At 38.6% G+C, this 16,282-nt stretch overlaps 1 protein-coding gene across 1 annotated transcript; it reads right to left on the minus strand.

Annotated features, from left to right (window-relative positions):
• Positions 1-1,615: 1,615 nt before the first annotated feature.
• LOC106906164 (MAGUK p55 subfamily member 4-like) lies at positions 1,616-15,479 on the minus strand. Its single transcript, XM_088011640.1, has 20 exons — positions 15,411-15,479; positions 14,514-14,635; positions 14,355-14,432; positions 13,650-13,733; positions 13,437-13,568; positions 10,419-10,500; positions 10,231-10,316; positions 9,261-9,332; positions 8,234-8,430; positions 7,060-7,124; positions 6,045-6,101; positions 4,947-4,988; positions 4,838-4,867; positions 4,418-4,456; positions 3,880-4,047; positions 3,508-3,588; positions 2,745-2,838; positions 2,537-2,645; positions 1,931-2,065; positions 1,616-1,833 (listed from the first exon to the last, which is right to left on the minus strand). The coding sequence occupies exons 1-20, from the start codon at positions 15,439-15,441 to the stop codon at positions 1,648-1,650; spliced, it is 1,890 nt and encodes a 629-aa protein (XP_087867766.1). The 5' UTR covers positions 15,442-15,479; the 3' UTR covers positions 1,616-1,647.
• Between the last annotated feature and the right edge of the window lie 803 nt (positions 15,480-16,282).

A 16,282-nucleotide genomic window follows, 5' to 3' on the forward strand; every position in this document is an offset into this window, starting at 1 on the left:
TTTAGATGCCTAACTTTCATATTTCTTCAGCTTTATGATTTATATGACACATGTGATTTTTCTGTTATGAATAAATTGTAACTGTGGAGGTTATTTCATCTCTCAGGATTGTGAAGACATGAGGATCTTTAGGAGAGTTTGACACCAAGTTACATCATAACTGGGTGAATTATTCTGAATTCTTTAAAATAAACCAGTGAAAATGAATTGACCTTCAGCCTATGCCTTAGAAGACAAGGATGGTAAAGAAAACACGTTTTATTTCTGTTACTGTCAGTAACAGTTATTAACCATTTTAAGTTCTACAATCATGTGAATCAATAAGAACTTACTGGAGAAATCTTGCATCAACAACAAAAAAAAGTGACATTTTGGAAAAGTGTTTGGGCCCAGCAGCGTTTTCTGATTTCAAGGTAAAAGTTAGTTTATTTCAATATGCAAGGACAATGAAGAAGCTTTCTTTTTTCCCTCTTTAGCTTCTACAACATGATTCAAATAGACACATAAAGCATAAAAAATGATTTATACATTGTCAGCTGTACAGGGCCTCACAGTGTGTGTATGACAGTAAAGTAGGAGGAAAATCGTTCAGTCTTCAATCGATGATGAGCTTTTGTATTCAGCCCTCCTCAGTTTATACTCTGTAGATTCAGTTTTTGCTGCGAGACAACATAGCATTAGCATTATGCGCTGCAGCTTTCATTCCAGTGAATTAAAGGTTTAAACAAATCAGAGGTGAAGCGTTCTGAACTTATTGTTGCAGTGGAAGAATGTGTGTAATCTAAAATGAGTCGCAGTGGTCAGGGCAGGTCTGAGGAGAACAACAGGAGTCTTGTTGGGAATTATTCACACCTTATCTGTGTAGCTTCCTCCTCCCACTCATGAGATGTCACAAGCCGCTCCACATCCTGTTGTGTGCATGACGGTTTCTTTACCTCTCTGGGTGGAGGGGGGCAACAAACACTGGAAACCAGCAACCAGAAGGGTTTTTGTCTCAGAGTTTCATTTGTAGGTCTTCATTTCAATGCCCTACTTTGACCTACTTTCTGTATTTATGTTCATGTCTGTCTCATCTTGTTCCATTGATTAGTAGTTTTTCCTCTCTCTGTGCCCTTTTGTCTCCCTATGTAAAGAAACAACTGTTTAACAAATCATAGTGATTTTTTAAAGAATATGTGACCAGTGTGTAACATCCATGTTGGGGTCATTCCCCAAGGTCTTCCTAAAGTTAAGGCAGGTATTTAGAGATCTGAAGTAGAGTGCATCTTTCCTCCTCTTCTATAGAGGCTTTCTGGTAGTTAAATCTTTCAACAACTACTAAATCCAGCGTTCATTGAACAACGCTTTCAGAATTCCCTTCAAATCTTTAGATTTCATTTTGGGTTGTTTATCTTGTTAATTAAGTGCTGATACTTCAGTAACTCAGCATCACAGATGAAGAGGAATAACCCAGCAGACATGTAGATGTTGGTGGAGTGGAGACTGAGAAAAAAGTCGTTTATTTAATGAAACTGTTATAATATTAATACATAAAGATACTACCCATGCACCATGTGTAAGCTTTGGTGAGACATCATCCACTACAACGCCATCATTTGCCCGTCTTTTCTCCATATTTAATTCACTAGCTCCTCTTCCTCTTCTGGTCTACTCCTCTCCTTGCAGCCAGCTGACTGGGATCCACTGAGGCTCGTTCTGCGCCTGCTGGATGATGGAGCAGAGCTGCATGCAGGCGTCCTGCAGGTCGTCATTCACCACCACGTTGTCAAAATACTGTTTGTATTTGGCCTCGATAAGCTGGGACGTGTCCTCCAGCTCCAAAAAGTCTTCCTCCTGGGTCAAAAAAGGAAATCTTTCACTTCTTACTTCTTTGACATTCGTTGCAATGCTGCTCTATTCCAGTAGGAATGAAACGCATGGGGGCTCTTACTGTGAACGCCCTGTTGACGGCGTAGCTGGTGATGATTCTGGCGTTTCTCCGAGTCTGTCTCAGTGTTTCTGGGCTCGGCGCTTTGATGAAAATCACGTACGGCTTCAGGTTTCTTAACCGCAACAGATGGATGCCCTGAGAATCACGTAGGATAGAAACGGAAACAAAATCAGCTCCGCTTGTCACGACACATAAAATCATTCATCCTAACTTCCGTCTCGCTGCATAACAGACATAATGATAATCATTGTCTGCTGGATTTTACATGCGAAGATACGGTTTATGACGTAAATGAGCATCGTCTATAATTGTTCTGCGTATTTTGTTTTCATCAGCCTGTAAATCCAACTGTCTACTAAATCAGACGCTGCTGCCATTTGCACTGCTGCTGTTTACGACTGTTTACTCTTTGGATCTATTTCAGATTCTTTATTTAAATTACACAGCTATACTCACTCTAACTTGTCTTTATTCTGCAGATTCCTAACTTTTTCTTTATATTTTTTCTACTGTTTTCTTCTACTGTACATAGCTTCCTAGCTAGCTGTCTATTTGTCAAGTTAGCTGTCTGTCTGTCTGTCTCTATCTGTCTATCTATCTACTCACAGGTGGTTCAACATCGATGATGCACATCCGTCCTCGTTTTACCACCTCATCAATAGCATCGATGCTGGTTCCATACAGGTGGCTCTTACTCTCCCCATATTCTACAAATCTGAACATAGAGCAAAACTCAGTTCATCACAAGTGGTGCGCAAAGTCAGAGATAAATGATACAAAACTTTAACCGAAGGGTTTAAGTAGAATATCCCACCTGTGGTTGCAGACCATATACTCAAACAGCTCCTTGGTGACAAAGTGGTACTCTCTACCCGCCTGCTCCCCTTCTTTTATTGGACGGGTTGTGTCTGTAAGAACACAGTGTGTCGTCAGTCATTCATGGTGTGGATAGAATAAAATGGTTTTCCAGCTTTATTTCTTTATGGTTTTATGATGTTTAAAATCTCTGCTTTCTCTCTGGTCACTTTAAGGTTAAAATGCCAATTCACTTTTTCCTGAATTATTATTGCTGTATTAAATTTTGGAGCCAAATTCACTTCTGTGCATCTTTAACATAATTTGTGGTCTTCATGAGACTCATAGTGAAGAGCAGAACACTGCCAACAATTAAAAAATTAAATACCTTGTTTTGGTATCAAACACATTTTGATTTAGTAGAATTACTTGGTAAATATGTCTTAGAAAAGTATGTATTTCTTGTACAAATTAGATAACTACGGCATTATCTGGCATCACTTTTCATATTGAAATGTCAGTGATGAGAAATTGCTCATGTCTTATTTATATTGGGGATATATAAATTATTATTCAGTTCAATTTAGGCTCAGCTGAATTGCTTCATTTAGTTATTTTTAATCCCCAAAGTCTCATAAACCAAAACACAGAAAGTATAGAGCTATGAACATTATATTAAATTCCAGGATCAATAAAAAACATAATTTTCTTGTTTTGCTTTTCATCCGTTTCTCTTAATACTGTAAAAACAGAGAAAAGCTCTTAAACTTGAGCTCACATACGCGGTACGGGTCCCTGGAAGGTTGACGGGTTCAGTTTGATGAGTCTCTTCCTCAGCTCATTGACTCCAACTCCTGAAGCTCCTGTTTCAGGAGGACACACAGATACTTTTGCATTTCTGACTAACTTTTTGTTTGTTGGATGATCTAAAATGTCTGAGCGCAACAAACAAAGCAAAAAGAAGAAATCAGTGGGGGGAGGCGTCACTGCCGCCGCCTCCTCTTTTTAATGGCACAGTGTTTATTTAGCTATGAAGAAAAATAAACTGCTGTGGTTTAGTACATGAACATGAGATACTTTGTGGGTAAGAAACAGAAGTAGGAAGGGACAGAATGGCAACGTTTGGTTATGAATTGGGCCAGGTCTTCTCTCACCGATGAGGATGATGAGGCGGTGGTTCTCCTGCGGGAGGCGCTGGTACAACGCCACCTCCTCATACGGGGAGGACAGGGCGCTGCTGCTGGGCGAGCAGGAGGTGCAGGACTGCCGCCTCCTCTTGTAGGATGTCCTCCTCCAGAGGCGGAAACTCCGGCGGAAGCCAGCTGACGGGAAAAAAGTACTTTCATGTTTTTGACTAAAAATAACAACATTCAATCTGGTTTTTATGCTATTAATACAACTTGATAACATGGCATTAAGTTTGACCATGTTTAGAGGAAAATATGTCTTGTAGCTTTAATGACTGTGATTTATTATTATTATTATTATTATTATTATTATTATTATTAGATTAAAAAATGTCATCTTTTTATTATGTTACTATTAGAATCAAATATACTGTAAAAAACACAAAATCTTACATATTTTGACATATATGACATATATACCTTATTTTATGAATTGACTGAAAACAAAGTCCTAATAATAACCAGAGGTTAATTTTGTTGTGGATGCAGGAAGAAGGCGACTTACCCAGATAAATCCCTTCAGTAATGTCTGAGTCTTCCTCATCTGAGGAAAAGAAACATTTAGTCTTCAATCTCTTGTCAGAAATCATTTATTGTTTACAATAAGAAAAACTGAATTGTTAAAGTAAAAATAACAATTAATCTAGTTAAAGGGTTATTATAATATTCTAGCTAACTTGTTGTCTTAAATAAATAAAATTCCAAACTTGTTAAGTTAACATCTGCGTCACGCTACATTGGACAACTTTGTTTTTAATTTATTAATTCCCAGATATTTCTGGCTTTATTTGTTTACATGTAACAGACACAAATCAACTCCACAGATCAACTCTACAGGGTTAAAAATGAGAAAATCTGAATTACTAAGGAATTCAAATCTATCTCAACTAGAGAAGCTACTACTGTTCTGGACAAACTTACCCACCAAAGTTTATTTCTTTATTTTTTTCCATATCTGCGGGAAGGAGAAACATGTTTTCTTTAGTAGGAGTCAGTTTTCAGCGCATCAAACTGTATCAGACTGCTGTTGTTACCTGTTAGGATCCGTTTGCCGTCAGCGTGCGTTAGATCCTCGTCTGAAAACCACAGAAAATAAAAGTTAAACTGTGTTTCCTCACAGCAACGCGTCAACACAACGCATTGGTGATTAGATGATGAAATCAAGAAGCATTTTGAAAGAATAACAACAGATCATCAGGCTGTGATTATTTTAAACAATGTCAGAAAGAGATCCAGACCAACGTGGGGTTAAAATGATTTCTGAAGTGACTTTTAAAAGTAACTAACAGTATTATACTAAATAAACACTAAAATTCTTCAGAGTTTATTTACATGGATCAATTGCGACACATACAGTTGAAACCAGATATCAGAATAAGTCTTTTCTTTTTTTACATCTTTTTCTGCCAAAATAGTTTTATTTAATAAATGCTAAAATAGAAATAGATTTATTTTCACTTTATTTTCTAATGTTGCAGCTTACATACCAAAAAATAGTCAAAGCCCATTTTTTAATGTCACAGCTTTGTCAGCTTCAGAGATTCATTCACAACATTTGAGCTAAATAGAGACGCACTTGTGGTTGTTAATCCATTAGATCATGTAATCGGATTAATCACAGGAGAAACGGGAAATTTATCAGGAGAAATGGGCCAAAATTCTGGCTAATTAAAGTTTAGCTAGAATTTTAAAAGAAAATTCTACCCAAAAAATGAGGAAACATTTGTAAATTTCTGACTTTAAAGAAAGCTACAAGAAGTTTGATTTAAAAATGATTTTTTTTCTGTCTGACGTTTAGCAAATAGAAAAAGAAAGTGTTGATTTTAACAGGAAACATTTGGACTCATTGTGTCTGTTTACGCATTATATAAATATCCAGTTTCAACTCTTATGTGTCGTGAGAAAGACATTTGTCAATTTCAAATAATACACCATGTTGGCTTGTTTTGATAAATATTTAATGGCAAACAACAAACCGTGAGAAATCTGGAATTGTATGAGGACGAACACTTCAGCCTGATGGTTCAGCTAATGTCTCAAGCAAGTAGGTAAAAATACGCTTCCCTTAGACACTGCAGCGCCTCTTAAATAGCAAACATTGTAGTAACTGTGTTATTGGGTGTGTCACTCACCGTTATCAGCCAGGCTGTCTTCAGTAGGCAGGGAGGGAAACAAACAGCTGTTTAAATGTGACACAGGCAGAAATATGAAGAAAACCACTAGATCATTGTTAATTATATCTGTATTATGTGTTTACAAATGATAGACAATGGAGACAATAAAAACCTTGGTTTTACAACCTTCAAAGGGCTGTTAGACTTCACACAAAGACAATGAATGGCAAGTTGGTTAAAGGGATATGCAAAATTTCTGTATCAACTTCACAATAGGACTTGTGTCCTGATTACACCAGTTTGCGGAGCGTTATTTGAATTTTTTCACTGTTAATTTCATAATCATGTAGACTGTTTGCAAGAACTATGACTTTGCAATGCAAAACCTATAACAGTGGGATCAAAGTCACAGGTAGACGGTTTGTCGCTTTTTTAGAGATACAGAGAAAAGATAAATCAGACAATAAACAGCTAGCTAACTTGATAGCAGTACTACGGTAGCTGCTATCAATCTGTCAGACTGCAGTTTGAAACTGTACATTTATGAGTCAGATGCTCGAGATCAGCTGATGAGAAACAACATAGACACATTAAACGGAGCCCTGAAATGCCTGGATGTCTCAGTAACTGTGTGCAAAATATGTCGATGTTCCGCTGATGTAAAAGAAATAAAATTTCACAATTGTTGTGTTTCCATTAAATACGAAATGCAATTAAAATCACATGTGAATAAGTTTGTTAATGTGATAAGTCATTAAAAGCATGCCATGCCATCTTCCTCCAACTACTTCCTGTTGTCTTCTTCGTGGTTTTCACCAGTGGTAACATCAAGTTTGACATACATGACACATGGGATGCAAAAAAAAGTGTTTCTGTTGCAGTTTTGCAAGATGAACCAATTCCAGACCGATAAAACCATCTGATCAAGCCATCTCATTGTGTTTTCATTAAGTGAATTTATTTTCTAAATGCCAAATTGCACGATTATATGATTAATGGAAACGCAGATGAACTGAGAGATAATGATAAATATTCTCACAAGGTCTGATGCATGTGTGAACCTGGGATGGATGACACCACCACTGCTCCTTGTGTTTACTGTGAAGACAAAAATAGAGAGATGAACAGCGAAATAATTACAGCTGACAGTTCTCAAGTAGAAATCCTGCACTCAACAAGGACAAATCTATTTAAAGCCATGACAGAGAGCCACATGATGGAGATTAAAAATGAGCCAAAGTAGTGGGAATGCTGCAGTGAAAAATTAAGTTCTGGTAATCTTTGTGTGGTGAGAAGCAGAAATAATTCTAGTTTCATGCAAGTATGAATTAAAAGACAGCTTGTGTTTATGTTATAGTCCAAAAAGCATTTACTTTATTATTTTATTATTATTTACCTGCACCAGTAATACTTGTATATATGCATATGTATTTAAAGTCACACTTATAGTTTTTCAGTATTTTTTCTGTGTACTACGGTAGCCAAGCAACGACATTTTGTTGCCAAATTCACTGTCGTGTCTTTCTGTAATGACAATAAAGTAAATCTAACGCTAACTCTAGCAGTGATAGAGTTATTAAACAATGAGCAGCTAATTGCTGCATTATTAATTAAGAATGTATAGATTTACAATCAGCGTAAGAGTAGTGTGTAAAACTGTAATAAAAGAAAATGTGTTAAAAGAGTTTAAAAACAGTAGTTGTATATTAGAGGGGTTAATATTGAATTACGTTTGATTCTTCTTAGAAGTCTAATAATAGGCTTTTCAACAAAAAAAGTGGATAATAAAATGCAAAGAGAAACGTTTTGGGGTTTTTTCTTTTACATTTTGTGAACAAATTGATCACTCTGGCGGCAGTTTGAGCTGCTGGCAGGTATGCAAGTTTCTGTGTGTGTGTGTGTGTGTGTGTGTGTGTGTGTGTGTGTGTGTGTGTGTGAACCTGGTTTTTATGTCCTGGTGAGGACCTATGTCTGTCTACAATGTGGGGTTGCAGGGACCACTGCTCCTTTGAGGACATTTTCTTGGTCTCTATGAGGGGAAATGCTGTTTTTGGGTTAAGGGTCACGCATGTGAGGGTTAGGGTTGGATTTAGAGATATGGTGTGAATTAAGTTTTGTCTAGGATTGAGGTAAGTGTTTTGGGTTAGGCATATCTCACTGAATGGAAGTCAATACAAACTTCTAATGTGTGTGTTAGTGTGTGTCACCTCCTCAGCATGCTAGCGGAGGGAATTAGCCCAGCAAAGGAAGCGCCACAGGGCAGCTTTCTGGCCTGCCACCACAGAGCGTCTGATTGGTCGACCACCTCCAGCAGGTCGCCTCTACTGAAAGCCATTCCTGCATCCGGACACGGGATGGAGGAGTCCTGTAGGGGGCAGTAGTCCACCATCGCCCTCATGTACACCTTAAAGACAGACACCAAAATCAAGAAATAGATACTCAAAATAAATAGAGCTAGCATGTTTTCTCTTTTGTTTGTTCAAAAGTTGCAACACTGCATTTCGTCTTCTGCAGGTCCAAAGTACTTTTAGATGATTATATAATAAGAAAAGTTGGTTAAAAAGTAATTGAAAAAAACTACTTGACAGCATTTAATGAGTTTAGAGTTAAAAATTGAAAACTTTAAGAAAGATTAGTTTAATTATCGCAGACAGAGCATGAAAGAACATGCTATAAAATTAAAAACTAACCTTTTGAACTAGCGTACATAAAATTTCATCATTAGCAGCTGTGCTAAGTGACCATTGGATCAATATATTGCTGTAACTGACTAGTTTTACAAAGTAATAACATTGAAAACCGCGTGAAGCTTAAAATGAGTAATTATTCCACAGAATCAGCTGAGTCAGAATAAAATTACCTACAAGTGTAAATAAAGTATAAGTAAAGTCATCTGAACCAGAGTTGCTGCTCTACTCCACATTTCTTGCCTTCCAACTTCCTGTCTGATGGCAGCACTGCTTCCTGATTGGCTTAAAGTTTTACCAACACGCATGACGTTTTTAACTTTAAACCCTTTATCTCCTGAGGTTGCACGTCCCAAAGTGGACATACTTTATTGGATCTCCACTTCCTTAAAGCTCATTTTGGAAAAATATTTTGCACGCACCTTTCCAAGACATTTGATGTGTACATGAACTTCTTAAATTCAAATGAATGAGTCGATGCTTTATTATATTTTATGTGCTTACTTTAGACTAAGGTTAAACCTAAAATGCGGAGGGTTTTTCTTACTGGCTTCTGGCTGCTGGTGACCTGCGTTGACCTCGGGATAACTTTGAACAGAATAGTTCCAATCGAACTGTTCTGACGGGGAGAAACACAGACAGGACAATAAATATGACTGAAAAATGACTACATATGCACACCTTTATAGAACAGACTAATCATTACCTGACTTTTCTGGAATGATTCAGAAATTTGCTATCTACAAAATTAAATCAAAAATTACTTACAAGAAGAGATGATGGTAGATAGTTCACGATTCCTGCTGCTTCCTAATTATTATTAAGCTACATGTAATAACATTTATAACAGTACCTAATTAAATCCACCACCAAAATCAATAAAATGTGTCCACAAATTAAAAGTTAAAAGGAAACCAAGCAGAAAAAACAAATGTAATTCCCTGGATGCATTTGATTTAAATGAATTGTCAATTATATCCAGCACAGGCGGAATACATAAATACATTTACAACAATTAACTCAGATTCTCTCAAAAGAACTAATACAGTCACAATTGATATTATTCCAAGTGATAAAAAAAGACAACAAAAAGATCAATTAGTCATACCACATCAGATAAAGTTTTCTTCAGCTTTTGCTGTGTGATTTCTGGTATTATGCAGTAACTGGTGTAATGCTTTAGTAAATTTTTAAAATCTCCGTCTTATGCTGCCAAATAACATAATATTCAAATTTCCTTTTGCAAATGAAATTCATAAAAAATGATAAGTTTTTAAAATAAACTGGCTTACTTGAGTAGCACAAAGAAAATACCATGAAAAAGCATTAAAGTGCCAGTAATGTGTTTTCCAGGCACAATAGCACAATCATGTAACTCTGTTCCTTTCGGTTGTGCTAAAAATATATATTAAATATGACTTAAAGAAAATTTGACTTTAAGTCATATTTGACCTTGAAATTGGGCCTCTGTCTCTTTAAGAAGCTCCTGCTCTTTCTGAAACTTCAGATAAACCTACCAGTATCTGGATGACTTTTTCTGGTTCCAGCCCCACCACTGAGTTGCCATTCACCTCCACTATAAGATCACCAGGATGAAGGAGTCCTGAAGCAGAAATCAGCGGTAACTAATGAAAATATTTGTTCTTTTTCACTCAAATACCCTATCAAGCACTGTCTCAGACAGCTGTGAAAGGTTTTATCTCACCACTGCGGTCTGCCAGTCCTCCATGAATCACTCGGGCAATGTAGATGTCTCCTGTCACCTCGTCCCTCCTTATAGTCGCTCCCTGATAGACAGAAATGACTCACCTGTAATACCTTCTGAAACAATTGTAGTACAGCTTGTGGGACAGGAGTGTAGAAAAGGGTGGAAGCCCAGCAGTTTAGTGGGAGGAAGCTATGATGATCAGAATGACTTCTGAAGAAAGAGTAAGCTCTGCCCAGAGCCGCCATCTTGTTTTACAAGGATATTTTTATTTGGTCTTTGAATTCAGGTCAACTGCAAAAAGGGATAATTGAAATAATTTTTTTTTTTTTTGAAAATATTTTCTGTCATTTCTCATTCCATTTATTTAAGAAAATAACAGGATGTGTGGACATTTTTTAAATTAAAATCAGAAACTTGATTTGGTAGGAAGATTTTATTTTTAAGCCAAATTGCTCAGCCCCAAATGGAACAGCAGCATAAAATTATGGTTTTGATGGGAAAATGGGAACAATTGTCACAATTTATCTTAAAGGAAAATCAAATTAAGCAGATAAAAGTTCTTTGTACCTTTCATTTAATTTCCTTTTATCTCCTTCGGCTGATCCACTAAAATGCAAAACTGTGTCTGAATTTGTCCCGTGAAAAAGTCTATATGAATTTGTAAGAAAAGGCCTGGTAAATCAGTTTTAGTCTGTTTCTAATGATGATGCAGACGTTATCTCTAAAGTAGCTGCTTATTTTTCTTCTTCTTGCTCGTTGTCAAGCAGCCTGTGATATTGCAGTCCTGCTTGTCTTCCTGTTGAGCTCTTGTGACCGCTCCATTGTGGAATCGAGCATGTCCGTTATGGTCTGCATCGTCTGATCGCTTGCTGGATTTATTTCCTCCGTGCAATCCCTGTGGGCTGTGGTATCCTGCAAAACCATCTGCACAGGAACCAGCAGAAGAAGAAGAGGAGGAGGAAAAGCTGGAGGAAGCAGAGGAGTGCGAGAGCGGCCGTGGATAAGGCGTGGGAGGTTTGTGGATCATCACCGGAGATAACGAGGAGACTCTTGGCGGCGGTGTGGGCCGCTGGTTCGGGTTCGGCCTGCATGGTGGAGACGTCTCGGGGTGGTTTCTGGCCACGATGATCCCCTGAAGCTTATCGACCACCTCGGCAAGAAGATTGAGGGCCTGGACGTTTTCTTCGACGCGATCCGTGATCATTTCTGTCGCCGCCACCATTTTCTGTTCCAGGTGGCGTACATCCTGGCTACTGTGTTCGATACTGCTGGCCACAGTCTGAACCGTGGTCCTGAGCTCCTCCATGCTGCAGATTTTGTCAAACTCAGGAGGTTGATGATGTTTCTGTGGTTGCTGCTGTGGTTTGTCATGATGTGGAGAAGAGTTGATAATACACGAAGGTCTTAAAGACTCTTTTTGACAATGCCTCACAGGATTTGGGAGAGTGCTGACTCCTTGTTGCCTCGTAGAAGGTTGAGTAGCAGGAATGACTGGTGCTGTGTGGACCCTACAAGGAGTAGGAATGCTCCTTGATTCACTTCCTGGAGCAACCTTTTTGTACATAAGGGGAGAGTTGGGAAGACTGACAGTGTAGGCCGGGATTGGAGGGGGAGGGTAAGAATAGTCGTCACTGCTCCCTCCGCTAGAGGCATCGTCCTCTTTGTTGGGCATGGGTCTCTCTGAAACGTACCAGTAGGTGAGAGCAAAAGAAGAAAAGTACAGAAGTTTAGAAAGTGCAAGAAAACACGGCAGTGGATTCATGTGATGTTTCTTTTCCATGGTTTGATGTTGCCATGAAGGAAATTAAGAAAGGTATGAGTGGGCATTTGATGTGAAAGACGCATGGATGTTGTTCCTATGGGATATTTAAAAGATGAAGATGGACTCACATCGCGAAAGGTTAATGCCAAGAGCACTGGATGAACGCAATGATGGCTAGTGATGGGTTGATTCATTATGATTCTCCACCATTGTGGCTTAGGTGACGATGCACAGGTCGGTTCTTCTCTTACCAGAACATGTTTCTGGATTCAAGACAGCCGGAGCCGAGTGGTTGAGCCCTCGCTTCCAAAGTTCTGCGTTTTGTGGACATAAACGACAACTTCCCATCGACTCGTAACGGGGAACAAAGTGGCAGGGCAGATTTCCATGGAGAGGCAGAGGCCTGGCCTCGCTCTCAGCCATTCTGAGCTCCTCCCCAGACCATGCCCTCCTGGCGGGGATGAGGCGCTCCAACGTGAGTCGACGAAGGCTGCTCCAACGGCTACGGCACACTCCGACCCGGTCTTCAGAACTTCTGTATCCCTTTTCATGCTTGGAGCATGAACAAGAAGAAACTCAGTATTTTTTAGGGTTTTAAGAGGGTTTTTGGTAAGTTGTCATTTTCTGTTTGGGCTTCAAATTCTTGGAATACACGACCATTACACCAGAGAAATATTACATTATTGAACTGTTTCACCAAATCAGTTAAGTAATGGGTATTAGATAATCAAAATAGCACTATATTGACAAATGTTTTTATGTTTTTTTCTTACAGATTTGACTTTTTTTTATTTTCATTCTAAATGTTTACTGTAAATTACACTACTTTAGGTATAGACTGAAATCTGTCATAAATCATAGGTCATGTATGTTGTTATGGATGTTAAGTGTAATTTTTTAAGCCCTTCCATGAACCTGGTAGGGGACTACAGATGAAAGTTTGGCTAAATCTGGCATATTTACGTGATTCATGGTGATTAATATGCATTGTTCCCTTAATGAAATAAATTAAATTCACAATTAAAATTTCACAAACTACTTCATCACTATGTCATCTTGTAGTGATCCAGTTGAAATATTCCAATTTATTTAGATTATAAAGGGTTTTATAAGAACATCTGACAACTTAAAATAACATCACAAATGACAAAAAAGGTCAGTAAATCAGCTACTAAACATTGAAAATCATATTTTTTCCATCATTAGGCTTAATTGCTGAGTCTTAAAAAAGTAAAACAACACTTTTATCTCACCAGAGGTTGGTTATTCTTTACAAGACAAACGATCCTCATGGCCTCCTCGTCCTCAGGTAACTCATCAGGCAGGGGAGAAAGGACGGGTAAATAGTCTGACTGCGCCACGCTGTCGTGAGATGATAGGAGGGCCTAGTGGACACATACATACATGCTCAGACAACATCAACGATGACTTGGGTAGAGAAGATTTTCTGGAATCCAAGATCAAACCTGGACATGTGGTGAGCTGAGGAGGTTGTAGAGCTCACGAGCTTCAGCTGAAGGACGGTGCGCTCTTTGTATGATGGCCATGATCTGACGAAACAGGCAAGAAAATGGATGAATAGTGAATCATAAATTTCCCCAACATTCTGAATTAATATGACGTGAATATATTTCCTCCTAACTAATGTTTTTTGCATTTTGTCTTATTGTAATTGCTGGGGACAGAAGTTGCAATATTTGTTACATTTTCAGCTGTCAAACAATCGAAACCCTTTGAAAAACCTGTTCAACCCCTCGCCTGTGGTGGCGCTACACCAAGAACTACTGAAGGAAATGACACAATAACCTTCCTTCTTCTCTAAATGGAAACAATAAAGGTGTAGCATCAGATTTTAGTGGTTATAAGACTTCCCTTTTGTTGTTGGCAAAGACCACAACCCATTTCTCCCACTTGCTATATTTACCCAGAATTCCAAGCGTTTTAGTCCACTTCCTGCTTTTGGTGCAGTCTCAGGTCCCCTTTGCATTCACATATGCATTCAAACAACACTAGAGTTCAATTCAACTGAACTGAGACTTAAGTTTTTGGTCCACAGGAGAATTTGACTGCATATTACCACCTTCCCAAACAAACCAGACTTTCTAGGCTAACAAACTGGAGTTCGATCAAACTGGAGTAAACAGGGCTGGTGTGAATCCACCCTTACTCACCTCAAATAAGAGTCCAGAGGCACAAGGTAGAAGGGGGCTTGGTGACAATCTCTGGAACTGCATCAGGCACTCGTAAATCTAAAGAGGTAAAACATGCAATTGTATAAGAATTACCCAGCTCCATAGTAGGTTACATCCTTTGCTAAACCATAGAAATACCTTTAGTAAGGCGCGCAGCCATGGAGCGTTCAGTAGTTCATGCAGAAGCTGAGAGCCACTAATGTTTCTGTTGACGGCTTCACTAACATCCTCCACAACGCTGGATAATACTTCACTGACCCCTGAAAGAGAGACCTTAGAAGCGTCACTATGCTACTGATTACTGTAATGCCAAAATTTCTGAACAACAGCTGTGATTTTCTGGTGTCAGAAAATTGTGGCAAAATTCTCTATAAGAGAGAAGACTTTTTTTCTCCACTCAGTTCTCCAGAAAACATTTGTGTGCATCAGTGAATTAATGTTCTACGATTATCTTTCCAGTAGTTGACTAACTTGGCTGGATGGACACTTGATACAGTGCATGGTATCATGAGCTCTTTGAAATATCAGGAGATTTTTCAACTAAAACCCAGTGGCCAAAACCCAAACGTCAGTGGGTTTTCACAATTATTGAAAACATATGGTCAAATTAAAACAGAAACTGATATCTGAACAACAAAAACAACCTCCTTTCGTTGCCATGTCACTTCCCAGACCTACGCATAACATGCCTGGTGGGTGAGCAGCAGAAAATATAAAGTATCTAGGACCCTAACCAATCCAGAGAGAAATGTACTGCCATGTATGCAATAGGGTGTTGTGCAAAGTAGTAACAATAAGGGTACCAACTATCAGTCATATGGTTTAAACAAAAACAACAATATTAATTTATATTAAATATTTGAGCAAATCTTTGCTATGTATGCCACGGTGCTGTAATTATACCTAAACATGCTACCCCAGACATAAGTTGAGTTACCTCCACTTTTGTCGTAATTGACAAAAGTGGTCAGATATGTCAGACTCTATAGAAGGTCACATAGAGCTGTGTGTCTCTTAGTGTGTTTGTTTTCTCACCATCCTCCATAGTTTCTCTCATGGTGATCATCCAGAACCACCGTAGAGGAATTAATTGCTATTTCTCCTGTAAGGAAACCAGACAAAATACATTACGGTGTCATTACAGAGAAATATTACTGAGCAAGTTGAATATGCCCCAGGTAGTCAGCATATTTGTTTATAATACAAACTTAAAACTATGTATTTACACATCACATGTTAAATAGGTATCATATTGTTTATGACTTGCTATTAATGCTGTTTGTGAGAAATTGATGTGAAGCAGCTTGACAGTCCTACAGCCTAATCAATGTTTTTTTGTCAATACTCTACCGATATCACTCTGGTCCCTGGTTTTGATTTCAGTTTGTGGCTGGAGCTGTTGACAGATGGCTCATCTGAGCTTTCTGTAATAGACTAAAGCAGCTCAAATTAAGGTGGGCAGACCGAAGGAAGCTGCTGGCCTTAATACTTATCACTTTCAGTATCTGTGGTAAAACAAGCACGTATAATCATGTTCTCAAGTGGAGGAGTTTAAGTATCTCAGGGTCTTGTTCACGAATGAGGGAGAAAAGGAGCGGGAGATTGATAGGCAGACTGGAACAGTGTCTGTACCAGTCTGTTGAGGTGAAGAGAAAGCTGAGTCAAAAGGCAAAGCTCTCGATTTACCGGTCAATCTACGTTCCTGTCCTAATCTGCAGTCATGAACTTTGGGTGGTGACTGACTGAACAGGTGAGAAGCTTGGTCATCAAGGAGGGACTCAGAGTAGAGCCACCGCTCCTCCACGTCGAGAGGAATCAACTGAGGTGGCTCAGGCATCCGGTTAGGATGCCTCCAAGTTGAGGTGTTATGGGCACATCCAACGAAGAGGAGACCCAGAGGAAGACCT

The sequence above is a fragment of the Poecilia mexicana genome, unplaced genomic scaffold (assembly GCF_051168715.1).
Source record: "Poecilia mexicana isolate PSO_F unplaced genomic scaffold, ASM5116871v1 scaffold_2, whole genome shotgun sequence".
Lineage (NCBI taxonomy): Eukaryota > Metazoa > Chordata > Actinopteri > Cyprinodontiformes > Poeciliidae > Poecilia > Poecilia mexicana.

Bases quoted from the DNA above. Each gene is read 5' to 3' on its own strand.
- LOC106906164 (XM_088011640.1), bottom strand. From the start codon at position 15,441: ATGATCACCATGAGAGAAACTATGGAGGATG. The intron at 7,125-8,233 runs GTGACACACACT...TTGTCTTCACAG, and splicing joins TCCGCTAGCATGCTGAGGAG to TAAACACAAGGAGCAGTGGT. The intron at 4,868-4,946 runs GTAACAACAGCA...TCCTTCCCGCAG, and splicing joins CGGCAAACGGATCCTAACAG to ATATGGAAAAAAATAAAGAA.